We start from the raw sequence: 27,865 nt of genomic DNA, 5'->3' as shown, positions 1-27,865 counted from the left end.
TTCACATTAATATTACACATATTCATTCAGATATTTAATACACTGCAAATGTCTTGTTTTCAGTCAAAATATCTTACAATTCCTCAATCAAGAAGGATATTCTAGACAAGTAAAGATTATTGTCTTTTTATTTATAAAGTCGAAATTAAGAACAAGCAAAATAATCTTGGCATTGGCGGACTATTTTGCTTGTTTCAAGTTAAAACACACTTAATTTTGACTTGTTTTTTCTGAAAACAAGACGATAACTTTAGGTTATAACTTTAGGTTGATTGAAGAATTGTAAGATATTTTGACTGGAAACAAGACAAAAACGCTAAGTAAGAAAAACATTTTTTGCAGTGTATAATACATTTTAATACATCCATTTATATGTATATATGATGGGTCAAAGATGTTAGGATGTCCACATCAAAAGAAATTTACAAAAGTGATTTTATGACCATTTAAAGCATATTAAATGTAATAAAGTGTCTACTTTTAGGGGGTTTGGAGTATAAAATGTCAAAATTTGGTTGAAATAATGTTACACTGTCATTCAATGTAACAATATTTATTTCAAAATTGCGAAAAACATGCTTATTCTGACTTGTACATATTAAAATATATAAAAGAATAAGGGAAAACTGCAAAAAATGCTTTTCTTACTTATATATTAGATTTTTTGTCTTGTGGATATGCATATCTAACAATTCTTAAATCAAGAAGGATTTTCTAGACAGGTAAAGTATTGTCTTGTTTTCAGAAAAAAAAGTCCAAATTAAGTGCGTTTTTGCTTGAAACAAGTAAAATAATCTTGTTTTCTGTTTGAAATAAGATTTTTTTTGCTTATCCCATTGGCAGATAATCTTGCTTGTTTTAAACAAAAACGTACTTAATTTTGACTTTTTTTTCTGAAAACAAAAAAAAAATATTTTTACTTGATTAACTTGATAATTTGACTCGAAAACAAGGCAAAAAATCGAAGACAAGCATTTTTGCAGTGTATTCTGACTTGTACATATTAAAATATACTGTATTAAAAAAATAAGAATATTCAATTTGATTGTGCATTAAATGAGTAAAACATTCTTACTGACAATTGGGCAAAACCTAGGATAGTGGCACATTTAAAAAATGTAGAATTACAACTAATTCGTATTTGGGGTGAAAGTAATTTGTCTTTTAATCTGTCATAAATTGCCTGACAAGATTGCTGAATGTCATTTTAGTGGGTGTCTTCTGTAAATTAGGGGAAAATGTATATAAAATATTACATTTTTTTTGGAAAAACAATTTAAAGCAGTATAGTTTTTATGCTAAACCCTTTTCGTCTTTGACCCATACCAACACATTATATATAATTACATAATTCATATATCATACCTTACAGCCGGACACACCGTCGTGACCCCAGTGATTTTCCTCACACTCCTCACACTTCGGTCCGTGAGTGTGTGGAGGACAAATACACTCGCCCGTGTCTGCGTTACAGTTTCCGTGTGTGTGTGCGCAGTCGCATGCTAGAAGAGACACAGCGTGAAATTACAGTCGACACTCACTAACCAGACAAAAACTACACCGCAATAAACTTACTTAGTATTTTTGTCTTGTTTCTAGTCAAAATATCTAAAAATTCTTCAATTAAGATGCATTTTTTAGATAAGCGAAATTACATAAGGTCTTGTTTCCAGGAAAAAAGGATAAATTAAGTGCAGTTTGCTTAAAGGAGAAGCTCACTTCCAGAACATAAATTTACAGATAATGTACTCACCCCCTTGTCATCCAAGATGTTCGTGTCTTTCTTTCTTCAGTCGTCAAGTCAGGAAAACATTTCAGGATTTCTCTCCATATAGTGGACTTCTATGGTGCCCTGAGTTTGAACTTCCAAAATGCAGTTTAAATGCAGCTTCAAAGAGCTCTAAACGATCCCAGCCGAGGAAGAAGGATCTTATCTAGCGAAAAAAAATGTTTGGTTTTTTTAATTACAATTTACACACTTTTTAACCTCAAATGCTTGTCTTGTCTAGCTCTGCCTGAACTCTGTGTATTCCTGTTCAAGACAGTTAGGGTATGTCGAAAAACTCCCATCTCACTTTCTCCTCCAGCTTTAAAATCGTCCTACATCGCTGTTTTACCTTTTTTGTTAAGGGCGTTTGATCTTTTTTGCACGTTCACTTTGTAAACACTGGGTCTGTACTTCTGCAGCGAAGGAGGACGATTTTAAAATTATTTTTTGAAGTAACAGGATGGGAGTTTTTCGACATACCCTAACTGTCTTGAACTTGTAGAAAACAGAGTTTAGGCAGAGCAAGACAAGATGAGCATTTGAGGTTAAAAAGTATATGAATTGTAATTTTTTCAAGAAAATAATCGATCGTTTTGTTAGATAAGACTCTTCTTCCTCGGCTGGGATCGTTTAGAGTCCTTTGAAGCTGCATTTAAACTGCAAGTTTAAACTCAGGGCACCATAGAAGTCCACTATATGGAGAACACTCCTGAAATGTTTTTCTCAAAAAACATAATTTCGACTGAAGAAAAAAAGACATGAACATCCTGGATGACAAGGGGGTACATTATCGGTAAATTTCTGTTCTGGAAGTGAATTTCTCCTCTAAAATCAGTAAAATTATCTGCCAGTGGGGTATGTAAAATACTCTTGTTTTTGTACTTACTTTTACTTAAAACAAAATTAAATATCTTATGTAATTTTGCTTATCTACTAAATGCATCTTAATTAAATTTTTTACAAATATTTTGGCTAGAAACAAGATAAAACACTAAGTAAGAAAAGTGTTTTTTTGCAGTGTAGTCATAGACTAATATCTTCGATTATAATTCTTACGTGTGCATCCGCTCTCGGTGAATCTGTAGTATCCGCGCTCACAGCGATCGCATTTATCGCCCGCCACTCCGCTGATGCACTGGCACCGCCCCTCCTCGTCACATGACGCAGACAGAGCGCCCGATTGGTTACATTCACACAGTCTGCAGCCATCGCCGCTGTTGATACCATAATACCCCGCCTGAAACACACACACAATTATAAACATATGAAAATAAGAGAATTATTAATGAATGTCATATGAAGTATTAAATGAGCACTCCACTTCCAAAATAACATTTCCTGATCATTTACTCAGCCCCTTGTCATCCAAGATGTTCATGTCTTTCTTTCTTAAGTCGGAAAGAAATAGTTTTTTAAGGGGATTTTTCTCCATATAGTGGACTTCAATGGTGCTCAATGGATTGAAGGTTAAAAATGGAGATTAAATGCAGCTTCAAAGGACTCTAAACGATCCCAGCCGAGGAAGAAGCGAAACAATCAGATATTTTCTAGGGGTGGGGGATAAATTAGATTTTTTAGATGCATTTTGATGCGGACGTGTACGATTCTAAAATGACGCACAAGTGTCAAAAGTCAATTTTATATTTCTGAATGTTAATTGATAACGTGATGGAACACAAAAGGGGGAACTCTAATTTCTCTTTCGCAGAAATAATCGAAAATAAGCTAAATATTCTGCCAATGGGGTAAGAAAATCTTATTTCAAACAAAAAACAAAACAATTTTTCTTAGCCCATTGGCAGATTTTGACTTGTTTTTTTTGAAAACAATACCATTTTTACTTGTCTAGAATAACCTTCTTGATTTAAGAATTTTTATATATTTTGGCTGGAAACAAAACAAATATCTAAGTAGGAAAAGCATTTTTTGCAGGGCAGAGGTGTAGCGCCTGGACAGTCTGTGGCATGTCCACAATACAGAATTCTATGTTTTTTTTATGAAAGCTGATTTTGGTACAACAAAATGTTTTCTTGTTTTTTTTTTTTTTGTCTGAAGGATAATATTGCTCATTATGCACACATCAGGAGGATGCTGGTTGGAAGACTATTATTTTGTCAGTGGTTCAGAATAGGCTTAAGTGTGCTGCTACAGGCACATGTTTCATTTCCCGTTGGTTTACTGTAACCGTGTTAACTTGCCCAATCACTTCCATTTGTTTTATTAATAAAAGATCTTGGAAGTAAAACCATTATGGGTCATTACAAATACTTCTACACAAAGACAATCTGTATTAAAACAAAAGATGCATCGATAATCGTTTTAATCATCTAATGCCTTATTATTTTCTAAAAACTTTTTTCATTTATATACTTTTTTAACTTCAAATGCTCATCTTGTCTAGCTCTGCCTGAGCTGTTTCCGGTTCAAAACAGTTTGGGTATGTCGAAAAACTCACATCTCAACTCAAACTTCTCCCGTTCTCCCCCAACTTCTAAATCGTCCTACATCGACAAATACCCTTTACAAAAAAAAGGTAAAAAAATAGCGATATAAGACGATTTTCAAGTTGGAGGAGAAAATGAGATGGGAGTTTTTCCACATACCCTAACTGTCTTGAACAGGAGTATGCATGCACTGCAAAAAATGCTTTTCTTACTTAGATTTTTTGTCTTGTTTCCAGCCAAAATATCTAAAATTTCTTGAATCAGGAAGGATTTTCTAGACGAGTAAAAATGAGTGTCTTGTTTTTAGTAAAAACAGGTCAAAATTAGGTGAGTTTTTGCTTGAAACAAGCAAAATAATCTGCCAATGGGGTAAGAAAAATAATCTAGTTGTCTGCTTGAAATAAGATTTTTTTTCTTACCCCATTGGCAGATTATTTTGGTTGTTTTAAGCAAAAACTCACTTCATTTTGACTTGTTTTTACTAAAAACAAGATAATAATTTTTACTTGTCTAGAAAATCCTCCCTGATTCAAGATCTTTTAGATATTTTGCCTGGAAACAAGACAAAAAATCTAAGTAAGAAAAGCATTTTTTTGCAGTGTGTGCGTCGCAGAGCTAGACAAGATGAGCGTTTGAGGTTAAAAAGTATGTAATTTTTTAGAAAATGACCAATCGTTTCACTAGATAAGACTCTTCTTCCTCAGTTTAGAGTCCTTTGAAGCTGCATTTAAGCTGCATTTTGGAAGTTCAACCTCACGAGCACCATAGAAGTCCACTATATAATGTTTTCCTCAAAGAACAATTTCTTTACGACTGAAGACAGAAAAACGTGAACATCTTGGATGACAAGGGGGTGAGTACATTATCAGGGACACTTTTTCCTGAGAGTGAAGTAATGCTTTAATAAAGGCGACAGCAGACGTACCTGACAGCGGTCACATGTTTGTCCGATGACGTTGGTCTTACATTCACACTGACCCGTGATCACGTTACACACGGTGGACAGAGAGCCATTACCAAAGCAACCGCAGGCTGGATAGACACAGAAACACAGAGCTCATGATTACATGGATGGACACGATATAGTAAAACAACATTGTGTTTGTCCAGGAGATGTCACTACAGCTTCATCTCACTGGATGAGTTTCAAATAAATGCTTTCTTATTGTTCTTTGATCTAAATGTTACTATTATGCATAGACAATATTACTAAAGTAGCACAGGTATATTTGTAGCAATAGACAAAAATACATTGTATCGGTCAAAATGATAGATTTTTCTTTTATGACAAAAATCATTAGGATATTAAGTAAAGATCATGTTGCATGACGATATTTTGTCAATTAACAATCGCAAATATAATCAAACTTAATTTTTGATTAGTAATATGCATTGCTAAGAACTTCATTTGGACAACTTAAAACCTTAGATCTCGAACAGATATTGTCTGATCCTAACCATACACCAATAGATTTATAAATCTTAATTAAAAAAAAATTAAATATGATTACTTAAAATATACATTTCAATCAGTCATTATTGCACAAGAGAAACATGGAAATGTATTTCTACATTATAAGTCGGGCTGGACGATTTGACCTAAAATCAAAACCCAGATTAATTAAACATTTTACCCCGATTACGATTATTAAACTTTTTTTTTTTTTTTAATAATAAATGTAATTTTTTAATTATTTAACATTTTTGGGTTGTAGTGTAAAGATACTTTTTTTTTGTAATGAAAGAGTGCATTTCTTATTATTTCTGATTTTAAAATACCTGAAAGAAAAACTATCTAAGTTTACTTGGTGAATATTTCAAACAACTCAAATCAAAGCTTGCTTTAAAATTAAAGACGTCTTATGAAAAAAAGTCACATTTCAGTTATATTTTAAAAAGCAAACAAATAACTTTCATTTTTGTGCAAACAAAATAAATGAATACTGCCATGTCAAAAGTAGAAAATAACCTAAATTAATAGGCTATTATTTTAAATAATGGTTAGAGGTTCTGGATTTCGCCTGTCAATTAATGGCCCAGCCCTAATTATAAGTGAACCTCATGAACAAAAATGCAAAGACAAAAATAATGCATGAACATGAAGCATATGTTTGTAATTTTATCTCTCACCCTGGCAGTTTTTGTGTGTGACGGCATCTCCGTAGAACCCATCTGCGCATCGCTCGCAGTGCCGCCCCGCCGTGTGACCCAAACACTTCAGACACTCTCCTGTGCGTCCGTCGCAGTGACCCTCTTCAGCCGGATCCACGTTACCGTTACACTCACACGCTGAACACCGCTGACCCGGGACTTCAGGGTCGCCATAGTAACCGTTAGCACACCTGAGGATGAGAGAGAAGTATTTGATTAGTTCACAAATTGCAACTTCAAAATAAATTAATTATGAAAATTCTCTGATAGTTATGCAATCCTCGTACCGCTCACACTTGGCTCCTGCGTATCCCAGCTGGCACTGATCACACATAAACTCACCAGGACCCTGCAGCACACATGTGGGGCTGAAACTGCAGCAAACACACCAATCAGATATTTGAAGTCAAGTCATCTTTATTTATATAGCGCTTTATACAATATAAATTGTGAAAATTATTAAAAAGATAAAGATATATATGTGACCCTGGACCACAAAACCAGTCATAAGGTTAAATTTGACAAAACTGAGATGTATACATCATATGAAAGCTCAATAAGCTTTCTATTGATGTATGGTTTGTTAGGATAGGACAATATTTGGCTGAGATACAACTATTTGAAATCAGAAATCTGAGGGTGCAAAAAAATCAAAAAGACTGAGAAAATCACCTTTAAAGCTGTCCAAATTAGGTTCTTAACAATGCATATTACTAATCAAAAATCACATTTTGATATGTTTACAGTAGGAATTTTACAAAAAAATCTTCATGGAACATGATCTTTACTTAATTTCTTAATGATTTTTGGCATAAAAGAAAAATCAAAAATTTTGACCCATGCAATGTATTTTTGGCTATTGCTACAAATATACCCCAGCGACTTAAGACTGGTTTTGTGGTCCAGGGTCACATATATATAATTATATTTACAAAATCTTATTTTATATATTTGTAATAAATAATTTATATATATATATATACATACACAGATAACAATTTAATTTAATAACAGTTATTTAAATAATTTAATTAAATAATTTTATTAAAAATAATAAAATTAAAGACAATATATAATAAATATAATTAAACATGTTTTAATATGAATACATAAATTAATTTAATTTAAGTTCTAAATTAACACAAATCAGTTAATATATATATATAGTTTATTTGCAAAAACAGATTTTTTTAAATCATGTTTTTAATGATCTGTTTGTGTCAATAAATGTTTATTGTGTTAGTTAGCTGTATTTTTTTTTTGTTAATTTACTTAATCAAAATAACCCAATTGCAGTTTGATTAAAATTAATTAGAATGCACAATGCAAAATATGATTTTTGAAAATTGTAAAAATATATATTTTATTTATTTATTTATTTTAAACAGTAGGATTTTTAATGTTTTTTAATTAAGTTTTTTCTGCTAACCAAAACTGTTGTATTTGATCCAAAGTACGGTAAATATTATTACCATTTAAAAGACGGGTTTCTATTTGAATATATATTAAAATGTAATTTATTTCTGTGATCAAAGCTGAATTTTCAGCATCATTACTGCAGTCTTCAGTGTCACACGATCCTTCAGAAATCATTCTAACATTCTGATTTGCTGTTTAACAAACATTTATTATTATTATTACGTTGAAAACAGCTGAGTAGAATTGTTTCAGGTTTATTTGATGAATAGAAAGTGCGGAAGAACAGAATTGATCGGAAACAGAAATCTTTTGTAACGTTATAAATGTCTTTATCATCACTTTTGATCGATTTAAAGCATCCTTGCTTAAATCCTTGCATATAATTTCTTAAAAAACAAATAATTAAAAAAAAAAAAAATAAAAATATATATATATATATATATATATATATATATATATATATACACACTGACTCCAACGTTTTGAATGGTATAGTGTATAATGTTTTAAATATTGCTAATAACAAATAATCAGAAATAATCAGTTTCTCGAACAGCAAATCAGTATATTAGAATGATTTCTGAATGATCATGTGACACTGATGACTGCAGTAATGCTGCTGAAAATTTAGCTTTGATCACAGAAATAAATTACATTTTAAAATATATTCAAATAGAAAACAGTTATTTTAAATTGTAAAAATATTTCACAATATTACAGTTTTTTCTGTGTTTTAGATCAAATAAATGCATGCTAGGTGAGCAGAAGAGACTTTAAAAAACATTTAAAACTTTCTGAAAGTGTTCAAAAACTTTTGACTGGTAGTGTGTGTATATATATATATATATATATATATATATATATAAATATATTGCAATCTGACAAGTGTTAACTGTTTTTAAATAATTAATTGATAATTTATTGTTTGCAATGTTTGCATGTAAATGTGTCTTAAAAAAAAAAAAGAAAATCCCCCACAGATTTATTCTATTCCACTGCACTGTAATTTATAGTGTTAAACGCATGGCATTGTGTGTGTGTGTGTGTGTGTGTGTGTGTGTGTGTGTGTGAATGTGTTCTCAGATGAAGACAGTTTGTGTTGCTGTGAGAAACGGCTCAGACATTCACACAAACACACACATACATAGACATAGACACACAAAGAGAGGCTCTGGATGGATCCGCTTGCAGACACAGTCACTCACTTGTTGGACGCCAGTGTCAGCGGGCAGGCGCATCTCTGGCAGTCGTCCGGCGCGCCCTCGCTGGCGTCACCATAGAAACCCGGCAGGCACTGATCGCAGTGAGGCCCCGTGGTGTTGTGCACACAGCCCTGAAGAGAACACACACACACACACACACACACACACACACACACACACACACACACACACACACACAAACACACACACACACACACACACACACACACACACACACACACACACACACACACACACACACAAAGAGTGTTTAATGGCTTCGGTTCACTGGAGGAACTGCTCTACACTCCACTCAGATCTTATTCTCTGTCAGATAAAACTGTTAAATCCTACCAGACACTCTCCGTTGATGTCGCACTCGGTTGCGTGATCGTTACACTCGCACTGAAGACAGTTTCCTCCGAAGAGAATCCCACCGACCCGATAAAACCCAGAAATGCAGTACTGAAGACACAAACACACACCGATGGGTTAGGTATCTGAACATAATTCAGTCACTTGATAACATGACTTGGAAATGGTTTCTCACCTCACAGGAAGTGCCTGAATAACCCCACGGACACTCGCACTGCTCCACATCTAGAGGGATTTTAGAGAGACCTGAGTTTGTGTTTCCAACGCCTAGAGATACGGAACTCAACCTGTGGACAGAACACATTTACAAAGACAGCATTAGTGAATGATTCAGTACAACAAGACATTAATCAGTTTATATCAAAACAACGTTAGAACATCATTAGACAGGCAAATTCATGATAATGAGAATAAAAATACTGCAGTTTTACTATAGTAAACCACGGTTACTTTTCTTATTTGTATTTGGGTATACTTTCTTTGTTTTGTTTGTGTAACTGAAGTGCCTTAAAGGTTTGATGTTTTCTACTGATTAAAAAAAATTAAAATCAGAAAAAAAGATTTGCGAACTCGCTCCGAAGTCCTGATTTGAATCAAATGATTCGCATTCCATGCTCCAATGTTTTCGATCTGAATCAAATGATTCTCGAATCACGAGTCCGCTACAAAGCGCCGATCTGAATCAAATGATTCGCGAAAATGATTCTGATCTAAATCAAATGATTCACTCAATCAAATGAATCAAATGATTCTCGAGTCAGCTACAAAGCGCCGATCTGAATCAAATGATTCGCGAAAATGATTCTGATCTAAATCAAATGATTCACTCAATCAAATGAATCAAATGATTCTCGAGTCAGCTCCAAAGCGCCGATCTGAATCAAAAGATTCGCGAATCGCGAGTCCGCTCCAAAGCGCCGATCTGAATCAAATGATTCGCGAATCGCGAGTCCGCTCCAAAGCGCCGATCTGAATCAAATGATTCGCGAATCGCGAGTCCGCTCCAAAGCGCCGATCTGAATCAAATGATTCGCGAATTGCGAGTCCGCTCCAAAGCGCCGATCTGAATCAAATGATTCACGAATCGCGAGTCCGCTCCAAAGCACCGATCTGAATCAAATGATTCACGAATCGCGAGTCCACTCCAAAGCACCGATCTGAATCAAATGATTCGTGAATCGCGAGTCCACTCCAAAGCGCCGATCTGAATCAAATGATTCGCGAATCACGCTAAAAGTCCAGATACGGATCAAATGATTCGTGAGCTCCCTCCAAAATTCCGATCTGAATCAAATGATTCGCGAATCGCGAGTCCGCTCCAAGGCGCCGATCTGAATCAAATGATTCGCGAATCACGAGTCCGCTCCAAAGCGCCGATCTGAATCAAATGATTCGCGAAAATGATTCTGATCTAAATCAAATGATTCACTCAATCAAATGAATCAAATGATTCTCGAGTCCGCTCCAAAGCGCCGATCTGAATCAAAAGATTTGCGAATCGCGAGTCCGCTCCAAAGCGCCGATCTGAATCAAAAGATTTGCGAATCGCGAGTCCGCTCCAAAGCGCCGATCTGAATCAAATGATTCGCGAATTGCGAGTCCGCTCCAAAGCGCCGATCTGAATCAAATGATTCGCGAATTGCGAGTCCGCTCCAAAGGGCCGATCTGAATCAAATGATTCACGAATCGCGAGTCCACTCCAAAGCACCGATCTGAATCAAATGATTCGTGAATCGCGAGTCCACTCCAAAGCGCCGATCTGAATCAAATGATTCGCGAATCACGCTAAAAGTCCAGATACGGATCAAATGATTCGTGAGCTCCCTCCAAAATTCCGATCCGAATCAAATGATTCACGATATGCGCTCGAAGTCCGGCAATTTCAACTTGATCTGTTTTTTTTTGCTAGTGATTCCCTTGAACTGAATGATCAAAGTCACAAATTTGAATCAATTGGAGCGGATTCTGTGTAAATGACTCACTCATTTGATTCGGTTCCTCTTTTCGCATCTTTTTATGTTTACATGACACTGTCAGTACTACTACTGGTTTATCTCAATAGTTTTATGACATTAACATTCCAAAGATCACATCTAACACAAATCTAGGAACATATTGAGGTGAGGTAAGCGGTTTACTGTAACTAGTGAAACACTCCATTAATATGACCAGCTGCAGCTCCAAATACATGTTAGATGGAAACATTGCGCTTTTTTTCGCGAGTTTGTAGCTTCATTCACTATATTTGAAATAGTTTGAGCTGCAGTTCAGTTGCTGACAGTTCAATAGAAAATCAGCTGAAAGCATCCAGTCATCTCATACTATTCAACTCAGTCTCACATTTATCAGTATATATTGGAATAAATATTTAAAAGGGATTATGAGCATTGTAATGTTTACAGCAGCGCTGAAAAGGGCCAGGGGCTACACAAGCTCAACAGTGTTCATCGTGTGTCAAAAGATTGAAAAAATTAAACACTTATTTCTCTTCAGGAGTATTGCTATTTTCAAGGGTTTTCCAGGCCTTAAATTTCAAAAAGTCAAATTCAAGTACTTCAAATGCATCATAATTTGTCTTATACTGTTTGTCCTATATGTTTATATGTGATTAAAGGTAAAAATGGTGAATTTCAGGCTGTTTAAAAAATAAATCTCTGTGTGACCTGAGTGTTCCCTCAGCGTTGTCCTCCAGCTGAGCTCGAACCCTGAGCGCAGCCACGTCCGCCAGCACCGTCATCAGTTCGTCTCTCTGAACGCTGCTCCCGCTGTGAGCGTCCATGAAGGCGTGCGGCAGCATCTGGAGCGAGACGCGCTGCTCTGTGTGAGCGTTCAACAGCAGACGAGCGGACAGAAACTGTCTCAGCATTCGCCCGTTACCCTGAAACACACCATCATGGAGAATCATCAAGCTGTGCTTATTAAAATTACATTTTTGATTAGTAATATGCATTGCTAAGAACGTCATTTGAACAACTTTAAAGGTGATTTTCTCAATATTTAGATTTTTTTGCACCCTCAGATTCCAGATTTTCAAATAGTTGCATCTCAGCCAAATATTATTCTATCCTAACAAACCATACACCAATGGAAAGCTTATTCATTCAGTTTGAGATGATGTATACATCTGAATTTCATTAAATTGACCCTTATGACTGGTTTTGTGGTTCAGGGTCACATATATCTACTAAACAAATCAAGTAGTAAATGTATCATAATCGTACCTCAATAATGACGCTGAAATGAGCTTGAAGCGTTTTGTCCACGTTTTCCTCAGATGTGTCGTACGCAACGCTGTAGTTCAAGAAACCTCCATATGACGTCAACTATAAGACAAAAGATATTGGTTACATTTGTCAGAATACTGTTAATATGTTTCAATTGGTTCACAGATGATTGTAGGTCATTATTTACAGTTTTAATTCAAGTCACATTTATTTATATGGCGCTTTATACAATACAAATCATTTCAAACCATAAAATAACAGTTAATGTTAATGATGTAATACAAATTATTTCATCTGTATAGGAGTATAAATAGTATAAATAATACTGAAACATCATATTTAATTTTATTTTATCTCTAAAAATATTGCACCTAAAACTGGAGTTATCATTAACTAACCTAAAACTATGAAAATTATATTTAAAAAATAAAAATATAAGATGAAGAAAAACCTACATTAAAAATTATGAAATACAAACAACTTAAATGAAAATATTAAAATAAAAGCTAATTCAATATAGTAATAAATACTATATACCCCTTTTGTAAAGCACAGATTTAATTCAATTATTTTAATTCAAGTTTTATTAACTGTCTTTTAATTGTGATATTTTAAAATGTCAAATGCAAACAATAAGTGTATTTTAAGCAATAAAAATAATATCTATAATATTATATTATTGATACACTCTTTTGAAATGCAATAGTATAATGTTTTTGAATTTGTCAAGTGCAAACAATACATTTTAAGTCACATTTATTTATATGCCGCTTTTTACAATACAAATCATCACAATAATAGTATATAAATAATACTAAAACACAATATTTCTGTTACCAACGCGGTCTCTGTGGCTCCCTCCGACCGCTGTCAGCGGGAACCCTCACCGGACTTTTAACTCACTTCCCGTACCTGGGACTCACTTCCGGTTCCGGGTCGTCCGGGTCACTTCCGCCTGGCGGCCATTTATAGACTCGCTCCGCGGGCTTTCCCTCGCGAAGTTTTGTTTAGTTTCACTATCAATCCTGAGCGTTTCTATTCTGGTTATTATTCTCCCGTTGCCGTTTGGACTGTTTATCCCGCCTGTGATTGCTTTCTGCCTGCCTTTTGACCCCTTTGCCTGGATTACTGATTACTCTGTGGATTATCTGTATTGCTCCTGTTTGCCTGTGATTGAACCCTGCCTGCCTGACTACGATTCTATTAAAGCTATTGCACATGGATCCTCAGCCTCCGACTCCGTCTATGGATGGGTTACAGAAAACTTCGCCGATACCGGATCCAGCGACTGCTTCCGCCCCGGAATCAACGCCAGCAGCCGTTCATCAGCTCACCACGGAGCTAAGTGCACAGGCCACAGCTATCTACCACCACCAACAACAGCTGGATCGCCTAACCGATCTAACCGGACAGCTGGTAAGAGCATTGCAAGGTTTGCAGATGACGGCGCCGCCCGTCGCTACACCTGCCACACCACCACCCACCGCTCCTCCCGTGGCGGCTAGTCCACGACTAGCTTTTCCAGAAAAATTTGACGGTACACCGACCAAGTGTAAAGGTTTCCTGCTGCAGTGCTCATTGTTTGTCAATCAGCAACCCCATCTATATCCCACTGAGGACAGCAGAATTGCATTCGTCTGCTCGCTCCTTTCCGGAAGGGCTCTAGACTGGGCTACTGCGGTCTGGCGTCTCGACGCTCCCACCTTTCCATCCTTTGCCGCCTTCCTACAAAGATTTAAGGAGGTCTTTCAGCCCAGCTCAGAGAGCGGAGAGGCAGGGGAACAGATTTTAGCACTCCGTCAGGGTAGGAGAAGTGCTGCAGATTATGCCTTGAGTTTTCGCACCCTTGCCGCCCAGAGTGGATGGAATGATGAACCGCTAAAGCTACATTATCGTCGGGGTCTGCATCCCGACCTGCAGGTGGAGCTGGCCTGCCGGGATGAAAATCTCACTCTGGATCAATACATTGACCTTTCGATTCGAGTGGATAACATTATGAAGGCTCGCAAACCCAACCGTCCTCTTCCATCTGTGGCTCTACCTGCACCCCCCTCAGAGGTAGCCCCAGAACCCATGCAGCTAGGAGCTACCAAGTTAACCCTGGAGGAAAGAGAAAGAAGGCTTCGTAACAACCTATGCCTGTATTGTGGACAGGCAGGCCACATTCGAGCAAATTGTCCTACTCGTCCTCCACGCCAGCCCTCCTCGGTGAGTAATCTGGACACCCTATCAAGCTGTTGTCAGATACCTATAAAGCTCACATATCTTAGTCAAGTGATTGAAACCATGGCTTTAATTGACTCAGGAGCTGCTGGAAACTTCATAGACTCTGAGTTCGTGACTGCTAACCATCTCCCCATTCTCTCCTGTCCTTCACATGTTTCAGTGGCCGCCATCGACGGGCGACCGCTAGGATCAGGAAAGATCCTCCATACCACCAACGACCTCACTCTACACGTCAATCCTGGACATCAAGAGACCATTCGCTTCTTCATAATCACATCATCTCAGTCACCCGTCATCCTTGGTTACCCCTGGCTGAACCAACACAGCCCATCCATTGATTGGTCGAAGCGCACCATCTTTCAGTGGTCACCCCATTGCCAGCAACACTGTCTAACAACCACAGCCCAGCCTAACCTCTCACACATCACAGGTTCCTCCCCTTCTTCCATCCCATCCGTGTATCATGATCTACGGGAGGCCTTCAGTCGCACACAGGCAACCAAACTACCACCTCACAGACCAGGGGACTGTGCCATTGATCTCATTCCTGGAGCTACCCCGCCACGAGGGCGCGTCTTCCCGCTGTCCCAAGCCGAATCGAGAGCCATGGACTCTTACATTCAGGAGGAACTGGCTAAGGGCTTCATAACCCCATCCACCTCACCGGCCTCAGCAGGTTTCTTTTTCGTTAAAAAGAAGGACGGAGGGCTCCGGCCTTGTATCGACTACCGTGGACTCAATGAAGTGACAATAAAATACCGCTACCCGCTCCCACTCGTCCCATCTGCCCTGGAACAACTACGCTCGGCTAAGATCTTCACCAAGCTGGATTTGCGCTCAGCCTATAACCTGATAAGGATTAAAGCAGGGGATGAATGGAAGACGGCCTTCTCTACCACCTCAGGCCATTATGAATATCGGGTAATGCCCTTCGGCCTGGCCAACAGTCCATCTTACTTTCAAGCCTTTATCAATGAGGTCTTCCGGGACATGTTAAATCGGTGGGTGGTGGTCTACATTGACGATATCCTTATTTATTCCAGTTCACTCTCAGAACACATCAAACACGTCCGAGCAGTACTACAACGCCTCATCTCACATCAGCTTTATGCCAAGGAGGAGAAATGTGAGTTTCATCTGGAGAGGGTGTCCTTCCTCGGATACATCATAAGTCCAGAGGGAGTGGCAATGGACGAGAGGAAGGTTAACGCGGTACTCCAATGGCCCCGCCCAAATACCCTCAAGGAACTGCAACGCTTTTTGGGCTTTGCTAATTTCTACCGTCGATTCATTCGACATTTCAGTACCGTTGCGGCCCCGCTCACCGCCATGGTGAAGAGAGGAGCTTCTCGTCTCTCCTGGACCCAGGACGCCTTGCAAGCCTTCGACGATCTCCGCCAAAGGTTCACCACGGCACCCATTCTCCATCACCCTGATCCTGACCAACCATTCATTGTGGAGGTGGATGCATCTAGCACTGGAGTTGGAGCGGTTTTGTCCCAACGGCAGGGTAATCCGTCCAAGGTGTTCCCTTGTGCCTACTTCTCTCACAAACTCACCCCCACGGAGAGAAACTATGATGTCGGAAATCGCGAACTCTTAGCCATCAAACTTGCCCTGGAGGAATGGCGACACTGGCTCGAGGGCTCGAAACACCCTTTCACTGTGCTGACCGACCACAAGAACCTCGAATATCTGCGCACGGCTAAAGTGCTAAATCATCGTCAAGCCAGATGGGCACTGTTCTTCACCCGCTTCGACTTCCAGGTCTCTTATCGTCCAGGTTCACAAAACACCAAGGCAGATTCACTTTCACGCATCTACGAATCCAAAGAGCCCACGTCCTCTCCAGGACCCATCCTCCCTACCTCCATGATCGTCGCTCCTGTCACATGGGACATCATGACGGAAATTGCTGATGCTCAAGCTCAGGATCCCGCTCCTCCTAATTGCCCGCTCCACCTCACTTACGTTCCCCACAGCCTCCGGTCTCAGGTTCTCACCCAGGTTCACTCGTCTCCCAGCTCAGGCCATCCAGGCATTGAATCAACCTTGGATCTGCTCAACAACAGGTTTTGGTGGCCTACCATTCGCCAAGACACCATTCAGTTCGTCCAGAAATGCACTACCTGTAATATTTCCAAGGTTCCTCGTCGCCTGCCCGCCGGCCTTCTACAGCCTCTACCGGTACCCCAACGCCCTTGGTCCCACATTGCCCTGGACTTCGTCACGGACCTCCCTCCATCTAGGGGTTACACCACCGTCCTCTCTGTAGTAGACCGCTTTTCAAAGGGCTGTCGCTTCATACCACTTCCGAAACTTCCCACGGCCTTGGAAACAGCCGAACTACTGTGTCAGTGGGTGTTTAGGATCTACGGACTCCCTGAAGATATAGTCTCTGATCGTGGTCCCCAGTTCACTTCTCATCTCTGGAGTAGCTTCTGCCGCCTTCTCAACATTAATGTGAGCTTAACGTCTGGATATCACCCGGAGTCCAATGGCCAAGTGGAGAGGTTGAATCAGGAACTAATTCGCTTCCTTCGCTCCTACTGCCACGACCACCAGGAGGACTGGAGCCGCTTCCTGTTCTGGGCCGAATATGCCCAGAACTCTATACGCAAGCCCTCTACCAATCTCACCCCGTTTCAGTGTACCCTAGGCTACCAACCACCTCTCTTCCCTTGGTCTGGGGAACCTTCTAACCTTCCAGCAATCAACTCCTGGCTCCTACTCAGTGAGGAAACTTGGAACCGTGCTCACGTCCACCTGCAGGGAGCTATCCGTCGTACTCAGGCCCAGGCCAACCGCAAGCGTCGACCCGGACCCCAGTACGAACCCGGCCAGTGGGTCTGGCTCTCCACCCGGGACCTGCGACTCCGTCTGCCATCCAGAAAGCTCTGTCCCAGGTACGTGGGTCCATTCAAAATTTCTAGACAGATTACCCCAGTTTCCTTTCGGCTAGAATTACCTCCTCATTATCGTATCTCACCCACCTTTCATGTCTCTCTGTTAAAGCCCGCTGACCCACCGGAAGGAGTGGAGGACCTAGACGAGACCGCCACCCAGGGACCTCCCCCCGTAGCAGTCGACGGCGAGGAGGTATATCGTGTCAACATCATCCTGGACTCCCGACGCCGGAATGGTCGCTTACAGTATTTGGTCGACTGGGAGGGCTTCGGCCCCGAGGAGAGATCGTGGGTCGCCTCTGAGGACATCCTGGACCCTTCTCTCACCACCGAATTTCACCTCAACCACCCAGATCGGCCAGCCCCCCGAGGAAGGGGTAGACCTCGGCGTCGGCCACCTCCTCGCGCCAGGAGTCGCTCGCAGGGGGGGGGCTCTGTTACCAACGCGGTCTCTGTGGCTCCCTCCGACCGCTGTCAGCGGGAACCCTCACCGGACTTTTAACTCACTTCCCGTACCTGGGACTCACTTCCGGTTCCGGGTCGTCCGGGTCACTTCCGCCTGGCGGCCATTTATAGACTCGCTCCGCGGGCTTTCCCTCGCGAAGTTTTGTTTAGTTTCACTATCAATCCTGAGCGTTTCTATTCTGGTTATTATTCTCCCGTTGCCGTTTGGACTGTTTATCCCGCCTGTGATTGCTTTCTGCCTGCCTTTTGACCCCTTTGCCTGGATTACTGATTACTCTGTGGATTATCTGTATTGCTCCTGTTTGCCTGTGATTGAACCCTGCCTGCCTGACTACGATTCTATTAAAGCTATTGCACATGGATCCTCAGCCTCCGACTCCGTCTATGGATGGGTTACAATTTTATTAATATTTTATCTCTGAAAGTATTGCACCAGTTTTTTTAAAGCACAGACTTAATTCAGATCATTTTAATTCGAGTTTTATTAACTGTCTTTTAATTATGATATTTTAAAATGTCAAGTGCAAAAAAATAAAATAAAAAAATTAATAAATACATTTATTAATAAATATATAGCACTTTACAGATTTCATGAATCAGATCAATTAAAATCAGTCTTTTAATTATGATATTTTAAAATCAAGTGCAAACAATAAATGTATTGAAAGTAATAAAAATAACAACCACAGTAACTGTAACCTCAGGAAACACTACAATAAATGCTTTTCTTACATATTTTTTGTCTTGTTTCCAGCCAAAATATTAAAAATTCTTAAATCAAGAAAGATTTGAGACAAGTAAAAATTATGTTCTTGTTTTCAGAACAAGCAAAATAATCTCCCAATGGTGTAAGCAAAACATTTTTTTCAAACAGAATTAGTATTATTTATATACTATTATTGTGATGATTTGTATTGCAAAAAGCGGCATAATAAATGTGAATTAAAATGTATTGTTTGCACTTGACAAATTCAAAAACATTATACTATTGCTACAATTTTGAATTAGCTTTTATTTTAATATTTTCATTTAGGTTGTTTGTATTTCATAATTTTAAATTTAGGTTTTTCTTCATCTTATATTTTTATTTTTTAAATATAATTTTCATAGTTTTAGGTTAGTTAATGATAGCTCCAGTTTTATTATTACAGTTTTATTATTTTTATTGAAGATTATTTTTCTTACCTCATTGGAAGATTATTTAGCTAGTTTTAAGCAAAAACACACTTAATTCTGAAAACAAGACAATCCTTTTTACTTATCTAGAAAATCTTCTTGGTTTAAGAATTTTTTGACATTTTGGCTTGAAACAAGACAAAAAATCAATAAGAAAAGCATTTTTCGAAGTGAAGCTGAATGTCTATTTTGATATCATCATGAATGGAGAGCAATCAGCACCTCCTTCTCTGTGAGCTGATGGAAATGAATGTTATAATTACTTATTTTAATGTCATTAATGAGCCGGGGACAGACGCTGTTGATTAGTGTGAGTTAATTATCTGTAATGTGCTAATGAGTCTGAGTCTAATGACATGCCAGCGGCTACAAACAGCATCAGGAGACAGGAAACAGAGATGGCAGTGAATTGAAGGGCTGTAGATCACCTTGTTGTTGAGGAAAGACTCCGGCGCGGCCCAGGACCACACGGACAGGACGCCCGCGGATGATGAGACGTTGGAGACGATCAGGTTGTCGTCTGAGACGGGAGACGTGAAGATGGAGGAGCTCTGGAGAGAGCGATGGAGAACGCCGTCTCTGTGCTCCACCTGAGAAACAATTCATATTTTGAATTAGATTTTCTCTTTTTCTTTAATATTACTACTTTTGTTGTGTTTTTGTCATTTTTATTAGCTTTCTTTGCCTATTTAGTATCTATAATTTTTTTTTTAGGTTTTACTTTGAATTATTTTAGTATTTTTGTTAAATGTTACTAATTTAGTTGTTTAACATTTTATTGTTTTTGTTTAATAAATATAAATTTATTAATATTTTTTAATCATTATATTTTGTTTCACTTCACTTTTGTGATTTTTTTTTTAAATTTGCAATGTTTACATAGTTTTAAATTTTATTTCCGTTTTATACATTGATAATAAAAGTAATAAATCAGTATATTAGAATGATTCCTGAAGGATCATGTGACACTGAATACTGCAGTAATGATGCTGAAAATTCAGCTTTGCATCACAGAAATAAATTATATTTTAAAGTGTATTAAAATAAAAAACTTATTTTGAATTGCAATTTGAGTTTATCATTTTTATTATTATTTTTTTTTATAAATGATGTCTTTAGTTTTCATTAATATTTTTAAAATATATGTAATAATTATATTTTGTTTCACTTAACTTTTGTGGTTTTTGCAATTTGTATTCATTTTTTGAACATGTTTACATAGTTTTAAATTTTATTTAAAGATAAAATATATGTATAAATGAATAATAAAAGTATATTTTATCTTTATATTAAAATATGTAAATATAATATCCATTTATTTTATTTAATAAATTAATCAACAATGTAATTGATGAATAAATCAGTAATTAATTTGCTTTAATTAAACAATGTTCTTTATTTTTAATAAATATGTACACTGCTCGGTAAGATTTGTAAAAAAAAATTTAAGAAGTCTCTTATGCTCATCAAGACTGCATTTATTTAATCAAAAATATAGAAAAAAAACTGTAATATTGCAAAATGTTATTACAATGTAATATAATGGTTTTTATTTTAACATATTTTAAAATATAATTTATTCCTGTGATGCAAAGCTGAATTTCCATCAGCTGTTACTCCAGTCTTAAGTGTCATATAATTTTTCAGAAATCATTCTAATATACTGATTTAGCAGAATTATCAATGTTGGAAATAGTCGTGTTTCTTTGGAGCCTGTGATTCTTTGATGAATAACAAGTTAAAGAGAACAGCATTTAGTCATCTTTACTAACAATATAAGTCTTTGCCATCACTTTTGATGAATTTAACACATCCATGGTGAATAAAAGTATTAATTTCTTTAAAAAAAAAGAAAGTATAAAAATGCACTGACAATTTAATGCGACAAGGCGACAACACTGAAGCTCTTATAATAAACAAAACATCATCATCTGCTGACATGGACGCTATTATAGTTAAGATTTTTAATGAACTTGTTCTCTGTGTAAATATGTTGAAACCTACGGCGCTGGTGAACCAGGTGGAGCTCTCACACACATCTGACACTCCGAAACAGAAGCACTCAGTGCAGCCCTCGGGATTACTGTCCTGCAGGTTAAAGAAACCCTGCTTACACAGATCACAGTTAGAGCCCATCACATTCACCTGCGGAGAGACAGAGACAGACAAAGAGGAGAGTTACAACACTGTACAGCCTGACACATCAAATCACACTCAGAATAATCTCACTATCTGGGATAACAGTTTATTGAACCTTTAGACAAAAATAAATGTTTCTGATATACAATCCATCAGTCTTGTGAGAATATGAAGGAAAAAACAGCTCAGAGCTGTGAGGGAAATGATTATGTGTGTATGACACATAAAGGTTCACACCTTGCACACACACTCGCTGCAGGGGTCGACGTTGAGGCTTCCGGCCAGGTTACACTCGCAGCGAGTGCATTGTGGGAAATCTCTGAATCCGAACGCACAGCGGTCGCACTTCTCGCCTGCAAATCCCTCCTTACACAAACACTGACCTGCGGATAGACCTGGAAAACACATGCAACAACAGCTCAAAACACGCTCAGCTCAAACAGGCCTTAAGGCGAGACACTGCAGGTAAATAGGGTAAAAGAATAATTAACTAATTAACTAATAGTTATCATCTTACTTACTCGCTTGATTGATGACTTTGATAATTGCAAACGTTTTTTCTATTACAAGATTTCTAAAATGTTAGGTTTAAATATGCAAATGAGCATTATTTAATGAAATATGCGCTAATTTGCATACATTTCTAGTACAAAAATCTAAACACCGGATGAAGTCAGTTTCAAAATTCTTGTTTAATTTTTTTGACATATTAGAGTCAAATGTTTTTACAGAGGGGATTTTGGATCTCATTTTGTCACTCCATAATTCTGAAAATACAGGTAGAAAACAATATATTTTTACCATTTTTGGGGAATGTATAAAATCAAGCAAATTCTAAATGAACAAATCCCTCTGTTAAAAACCTTCAGAATTTAGACAGGAATACAAATGTAAAGTTTGGTGTGTATAAGTGCTACTGAAGTGGAGATTTATGAATCTGTGTCTTAGAAAAACTCATTTTTGAGAAAACGGCTTTTAAAAATATGTATTGTAATCAGCATTGGGGAAAGTTACTTTTAAAAGTAATGCGTTACAATGTTGAGTTACTCCCTAAAAAAGTAACTAATTATGTTACTTAGTTACTTTTTATGGAAAGTAATGCGTTTCGTTACTTTTACGTTACTTTTTAAATTGACATACCCTTATTGTGACAGTTACATTCTGATGGACGAGAGAGAAAACACAGAGATCAGGACGGTCATGATCAGTTATAGATGGAAATATGTTTGTTTTTATGGTTAAATGCACAATATGTAAGTTTTCGCCACTAGAGGGCGCATATTCTAAACAAACAAGAAACAAAGGCGTGGTTTGATGATGCCGTGATTTGAGTGTGGAATCATGGGAGGAGTTGTCTTTAACAAATACACCATACATATGATATTTAAAAATTAAAAAAAAAAAATATATGTATAGATGAATAATAAAAGTATATTTTATCTTTATATTTAAATATGTAGTAAATATAGAATATAGATAGGAACAGAAATGTAAAGTTTGGTGTGTGTAAGTGCTACTGAAGTGGAGATTTATGAATCTGTGTCTTAGAAAAACTCATTTTGAGAAAACGGCTTTAAAAAATATGTTTTCTAATCAGTGTTGGGGAAAGTTACTTTTAAAAGCAATGCGTTACAATATTGAGTTACTCCCTAAAAAAGTAACTAATTACGTTACTTAGTTACTTTTTATGGAACGTAATGCATTAGGTTACTTTTGCGTTACTTTTTAAATCTGGGCAGGGCTTGCTTGTTTGTTTTTAATATAAAAAGTTGTATTTTTGGCAAATGGAAAAGCCTATTTACACCAAAAGCCTCAGGCTTTGTCTGAAAGAATGAACTCATATACACCTAGAAAACCTGGAGGGTGAGTAAATAATAGGCTAGTTTTCAGGAAAAGTTCACTTCCAGAACAAAAATGTACAGATAATTTACTCAGTCCCTCGTTATCCAAGATGTTCATATCTTTCTTTCTTCAGTCGTAAAGAAATTGTTTTTGGAGGCAAGCATTTCAGGATTTCTCTCCATCTAGTGGACTTCTATGGTGCTCCGAGTTTGATCTTCCAAAATGCAGTTTAAATGCAGCTTCAAAGGGCTCTAAACGATCCCAGACGAGGAATAAAGGTCTTATCTAGTGAAACGAACGGTCATTTTCTTAAAGAAATATTATTTATACACTTTTTAACCTCAAAGGCTGGTCTTGTCTAGCTCTGAGCGAACTCTGAGCACTCAAGACAGTTAGGGTATGTCGAAAAACTCTCATCTCATTTTCTCCTCCATCTTCAAAATCGTCTGTTTTACCATTTTTTGTTAAGGGCGTTTGATTTTCTTTGCACGTTCTCTTTGTAAACACTGGGTCAGTACTTCTGCAGCGATGTAGGATGATTTTGAAGTTGGAGGAGAAAATGAGATGGGAGTTTTTCAACCTACCCTAACTGTCTTGAACTGGAATACACAGAGTTCAGGCAGAGCTAGACAAGATGTGCATTTGAGATCAAAAAGTATTTATAGTATAATGCATTTAACTGCATTTTGGAAGTTCAAACTCGGAGCACCATAGAAGTCCACTATATGGAGAGAAATCCTGGAATGTTTGCCTCCAAAAACAATTACGTTACGACTGAAGAAAGAAAGGCATGAACATCTTGGATGACAAGGGGGTGAGTTCTGGAAGTGAACTTCTCCTTTAAAATCGGCATTCAGAGATACATAAACATATGAAGCAATAGTCCACCTGCGTCAGGGTTTGCGTGATTGTCGTCTCTGATGCACACCAGACTCGCAGAACCTCTGGCGTCACACTGACACTCAACACACGGGTTATCAGCGTACGGAGACACCTGAAACACCAAACACACACATCATGAAGATGTTAGAAAACTCTTTTGCAGCTCTAGAGGAGACACATGTGAGATTTCTAAGAAGCAGGAGCTTCAGAATAAGTCTTCTCTCACACACCTGGTGTGGTCTGTAGTATCCGTCCGCACAGGTTTGGCAGTTCACTCCCGCTGTGTTCTGAGAGCAGTTCACACACACTCCTCCTCCTACAAACTGACCGTGTGTGTTCATGCTCAGCCGCAGATCCGCCACCGTCTGGTTGTAGTAACAATCATCAGCCTTATTGTGACAGTTACATTCTGATGGACGAGAGAGAAAACACAGAGATCAGGAGGGTCGTGATTGGTTATAGATGGAAATTTGTTTGTTTTTATGGTTAAATGCACAATATGTAAGTTTTCGCCACTAGAGGGCGCATATTCAAAACAAACAAGAAACAAAGGCGTGGTTTGATGATGCCGTGATTTGAGTGTGGAATCATGGGAGTTGTTGTCTTTAACAAATGTACAATACATATGATATTTACATATTTAAATAAAAAGATAAAATATATGTTTAGATGAATATTAAAAGTATATGTTATCTTTATATTTAAATATGTAAATATAATTTATTTATTTATTTAATAATTAATTTGCTTTGATTAAATAATGTCCTTTATTTTTAATAAATATGTACACTGCCGCTCAAAAGTTTGGGATCAGCAAAATTTGTAATGTTTTTTAAAGAAGTCTCTTGTGCTCATCAAGACTGCATTTATTTGATCAAAAATACAGAAAAAAACAATAATACTGCAAAATGCTATTACAATGTAAAATAATGTTTTTTTTTATTTTAATATATTTTAAAATATAATTTATTCCTGTGATACAAAGCTGAATTTTCATCAGTCTTCAGTGTCACATGATCCTTCAAAAATCATTCTAATATACTGATTTATTATTAGAGTTATCAATGCTGAAACTTTATATTTTTTAAGAACCTGTGATTCTTTTTTTCAGGATGCTTTGATGAATAACAAGTTAAAAAGGACTGCATTTAGTCAAGATATAAATCTTTACTAACAATATAAGTCTCTGCCATCACTTTTGATTAAAATAACACATCCCAGTATTGATTTAAAAAAAAAAAACAACATATAAAAATTTACTGACCCCAAACTTTTGAACAGTAGTGTATATTGTTAGAAAATCTTTCTATTTAAAATAAATGCTGTTCTTTTTATCTTTTTATTTATCAAAGAATTTTCAACATGGAGTAATAACACTAAAAGTTCAGCTTTGGTCGCAGAAATAAATTAGATTTTTAATGTGTATTAAAATAGACAAAACTTGTTTTGCATCATAATAATATTTCACAATATAAAATTTTTGATCAAATAAATGCAGCCTTGATGAGCATTATCTAAAATACATTAAAAAAACAATGAATTTTTCTTTTTTGTAAATAATTCATTTATTAAATACTATTTATTTAATTTTTAATTTAATTTTTAAATACAAAGATACTTGTTTGTAGCGTTACATTTGTTTGTGTTGTTTTGAACTAAGTGTTATTTTGTATCTCACTCTCGCATGTGTTTCCGTCGGAGAGCGTTCCAGGTTGCCACGGCTCCTGATGGTATCCAGGGCAACACTCATTACAGCTCTCGCCACAAGTATTGTGCTCACACACACACTGCAGCTTCTGTGGAGACAAAAGAGAAGAGGAAATGAGACACATTCACACACTCACTCATACATAGTGTTTATTTAATCTAATGTCTTGTATTTTATGTTTAAAATAACACTAATATCACTTTATTTAGGTCATGGGCATTTTTACAGGCATTTGCAAGCACAAGTATTGTGACTACAGAGAGGCGGGGCTTAAGTTCACATTTGATTGACAGCTTCAGTTACCTTGGTAACAGGGTCCCAGGGGCAGCTCTGGGCGTGGCCATAACAGATACACATCCCGCCCACTGAGATGTCCTTGATGGAGTAATAATACTGAAAAACAGAGCAGGACAGAGTTAGTCCATCACTTCAACCACAAGACCAAAGTTTCTGTTAAAAACCATGTCATATGAATATTTAAAAATATTTAGTATTTAAAATGTATGTAATTGAAAAACTTGTAATTTATTAATAATCTATGTATATAATTATTATAAAATAATATTTAAAATGAATATTTAAAACTCTTTGAATTATGTCTTGAAGACATTTACATTTAGTCATTTAGCAGACGCTCTTATCCAAAGCGACTTTAAACGGCTAGCTTTTAAAAATCACATTATATGAATATTTATTGTGTAATGTGAGTATTTCAAATGTATATAATTTATGAATAAATAAATCTTTTCAATTATTTATAATTCATTCATATAAATGTAATTATATAAAAATATATCAAATATTTAAAAAGTCATTTATAAATAAAAATAAATAAATAAATAAATAAATGTATAATCTTTTTAATTATTTATAATTAATTTATATACATTTAATTATAGAAAAATATTTAATATTAATATTTAAATCATTTTATATATAATCAAACATTTTAAACAAATTTTTAATATGTATATACTTTATAAATAAATGTATAGTCTTTTAAATTATTTATAATTAATTTATATAAATTTAGTTATATAAAAATATTTAATATTATTATTTAAAACATACCATGAAGTACCTTTTAGAAATCATGTTATATATAACCAAACATTTAAAACAAATATATTTAATATGTATATAATTTATAAATAAATGTATAATCTTTCAAATTATTTATAATTTATTTATATGAATTTAATTATATACAATTATATATTTAATATTAGTATTTACAACTTATATCACAAAGTACCTTTTAAAAAATCATGTTATATATATTCAAATATTTAAAATGAATATTTAAAATGTATATGATTTATAAATTCATTTCTGTAACTCAAACAGAAGAACATGGCACTAGCAACAGCAAGGTCATGGGTTCAATTCCCAGGAAATGCTGGAACTGATTTTCTTCTTTTGCAAATAAACTCTTCAAGTGTAAAATGAGGTTAAAGAGGAAGAAAAAGCAGGCGTCAGAGGCGCTCCGTACCCGTCTGGTGACGATGGGGTCCACATCTTTGGGGTCGCGGTAGCTGAGGGTCATGAGGTCGGCGTTGAGCGTTCGAACTCTCTGCAGACGCAGACGGATGAATCGAGCCGAGGTGAACTCCAGCAGCTCTGGGGTCAGATCGTCTGCGCTGGGACGGCCGTTTATGAGAGACGTGTGGATCTGAGGACAGGCAAATAAGCAAAGGGTTTCACATAAGTCTTCTTTATTATTGTTTATTCAGCTGTCCAGAATGATCTTAATAATCTCTAGATGTAATACATTTGTTTCAGACTGTGACACTGCATCCACTGACAAATCAGCCAATAAATGATACAAACTCTTCTCAGCATTCTGACATGATACAAAAATGATACAAATGATATTATCTAAGCAGTGACGCAATGTAAAAACACCAAGTGTGACCCAGGGCTATTACTGAGCTATTA

The 27,865-nt window shown here is 36.7% G+C and overlaps 1 protein-coding gene across 1 annotated transcript in view; it reads right to left on the bottom strand.

Annotated features, from left to right (window-relative positions):
- The window catches only part of lama1 (laminin, alpha 1), a 153,434-nt gene that overhangs the window by 46,528 nt on the left and 79,041 nt on the right, over window positions 1-27,865 (bottom strand). Inside the window, 18 exon segments of the mRNA XM_073831219.1 lie at window positions 1,366-1,502; window positions 2,825-3,005; window positions 5,138-5,244; window positions 6,343-6,554; window positions 6,651-6,737; window positions 8,988-9,115; window positions 9,339-9,449; window positions 9,535-9,646; window positions 12,023-12,237; window positions 12,581-12,682; window positions 19,785-19,946; window positions 21,361-21,501; window positions 21,733-21,890; window positions 24,226-24,331; window positions 24,450-24,628; window positions 25,898-26,015; window positions 26,231-26,320; window positions 27,420-27,599. Coding sequence (XP_073687320.1) covers window positions 1,366-1,502; window positions 2,825-3,005; window positions 5,138-5,244; window positions 6,343-6,554; window positions 6,651-6,737; window positions 8,988-9,115; window positions 9,339-9,449; window positions 9,535-9,646; window positions 12,023-12,237; window positions 12,581-12,682; window positions 19,785-19,946; window positions 21,361-21,501; window positions 21,733-21,890; window positions 24,226-24,331; window positions 24,450-24,628; window positions 25,898-26,015; window positions 26,231-26,320; window positions 27,420-27,599 — 2,526 coding nt within the window.

Source organism: Garra rufa, chromosome 24 (genome assembly GCF_049309525.1).
Source record: "Garra rufa chromosome 24, GarRuf1.0, whole genome shotgun sequence".
Taxonomy (NCBI): domain Eukaryota; kingdom Metazoa; phylum Chordata; class Actinopteri; order Cypriniformes; family Cyprinidae; genus Garra; species Garra rufa.
This window is presented reverse-complemented; position numbering and strand designations above follow the sequence as displayed.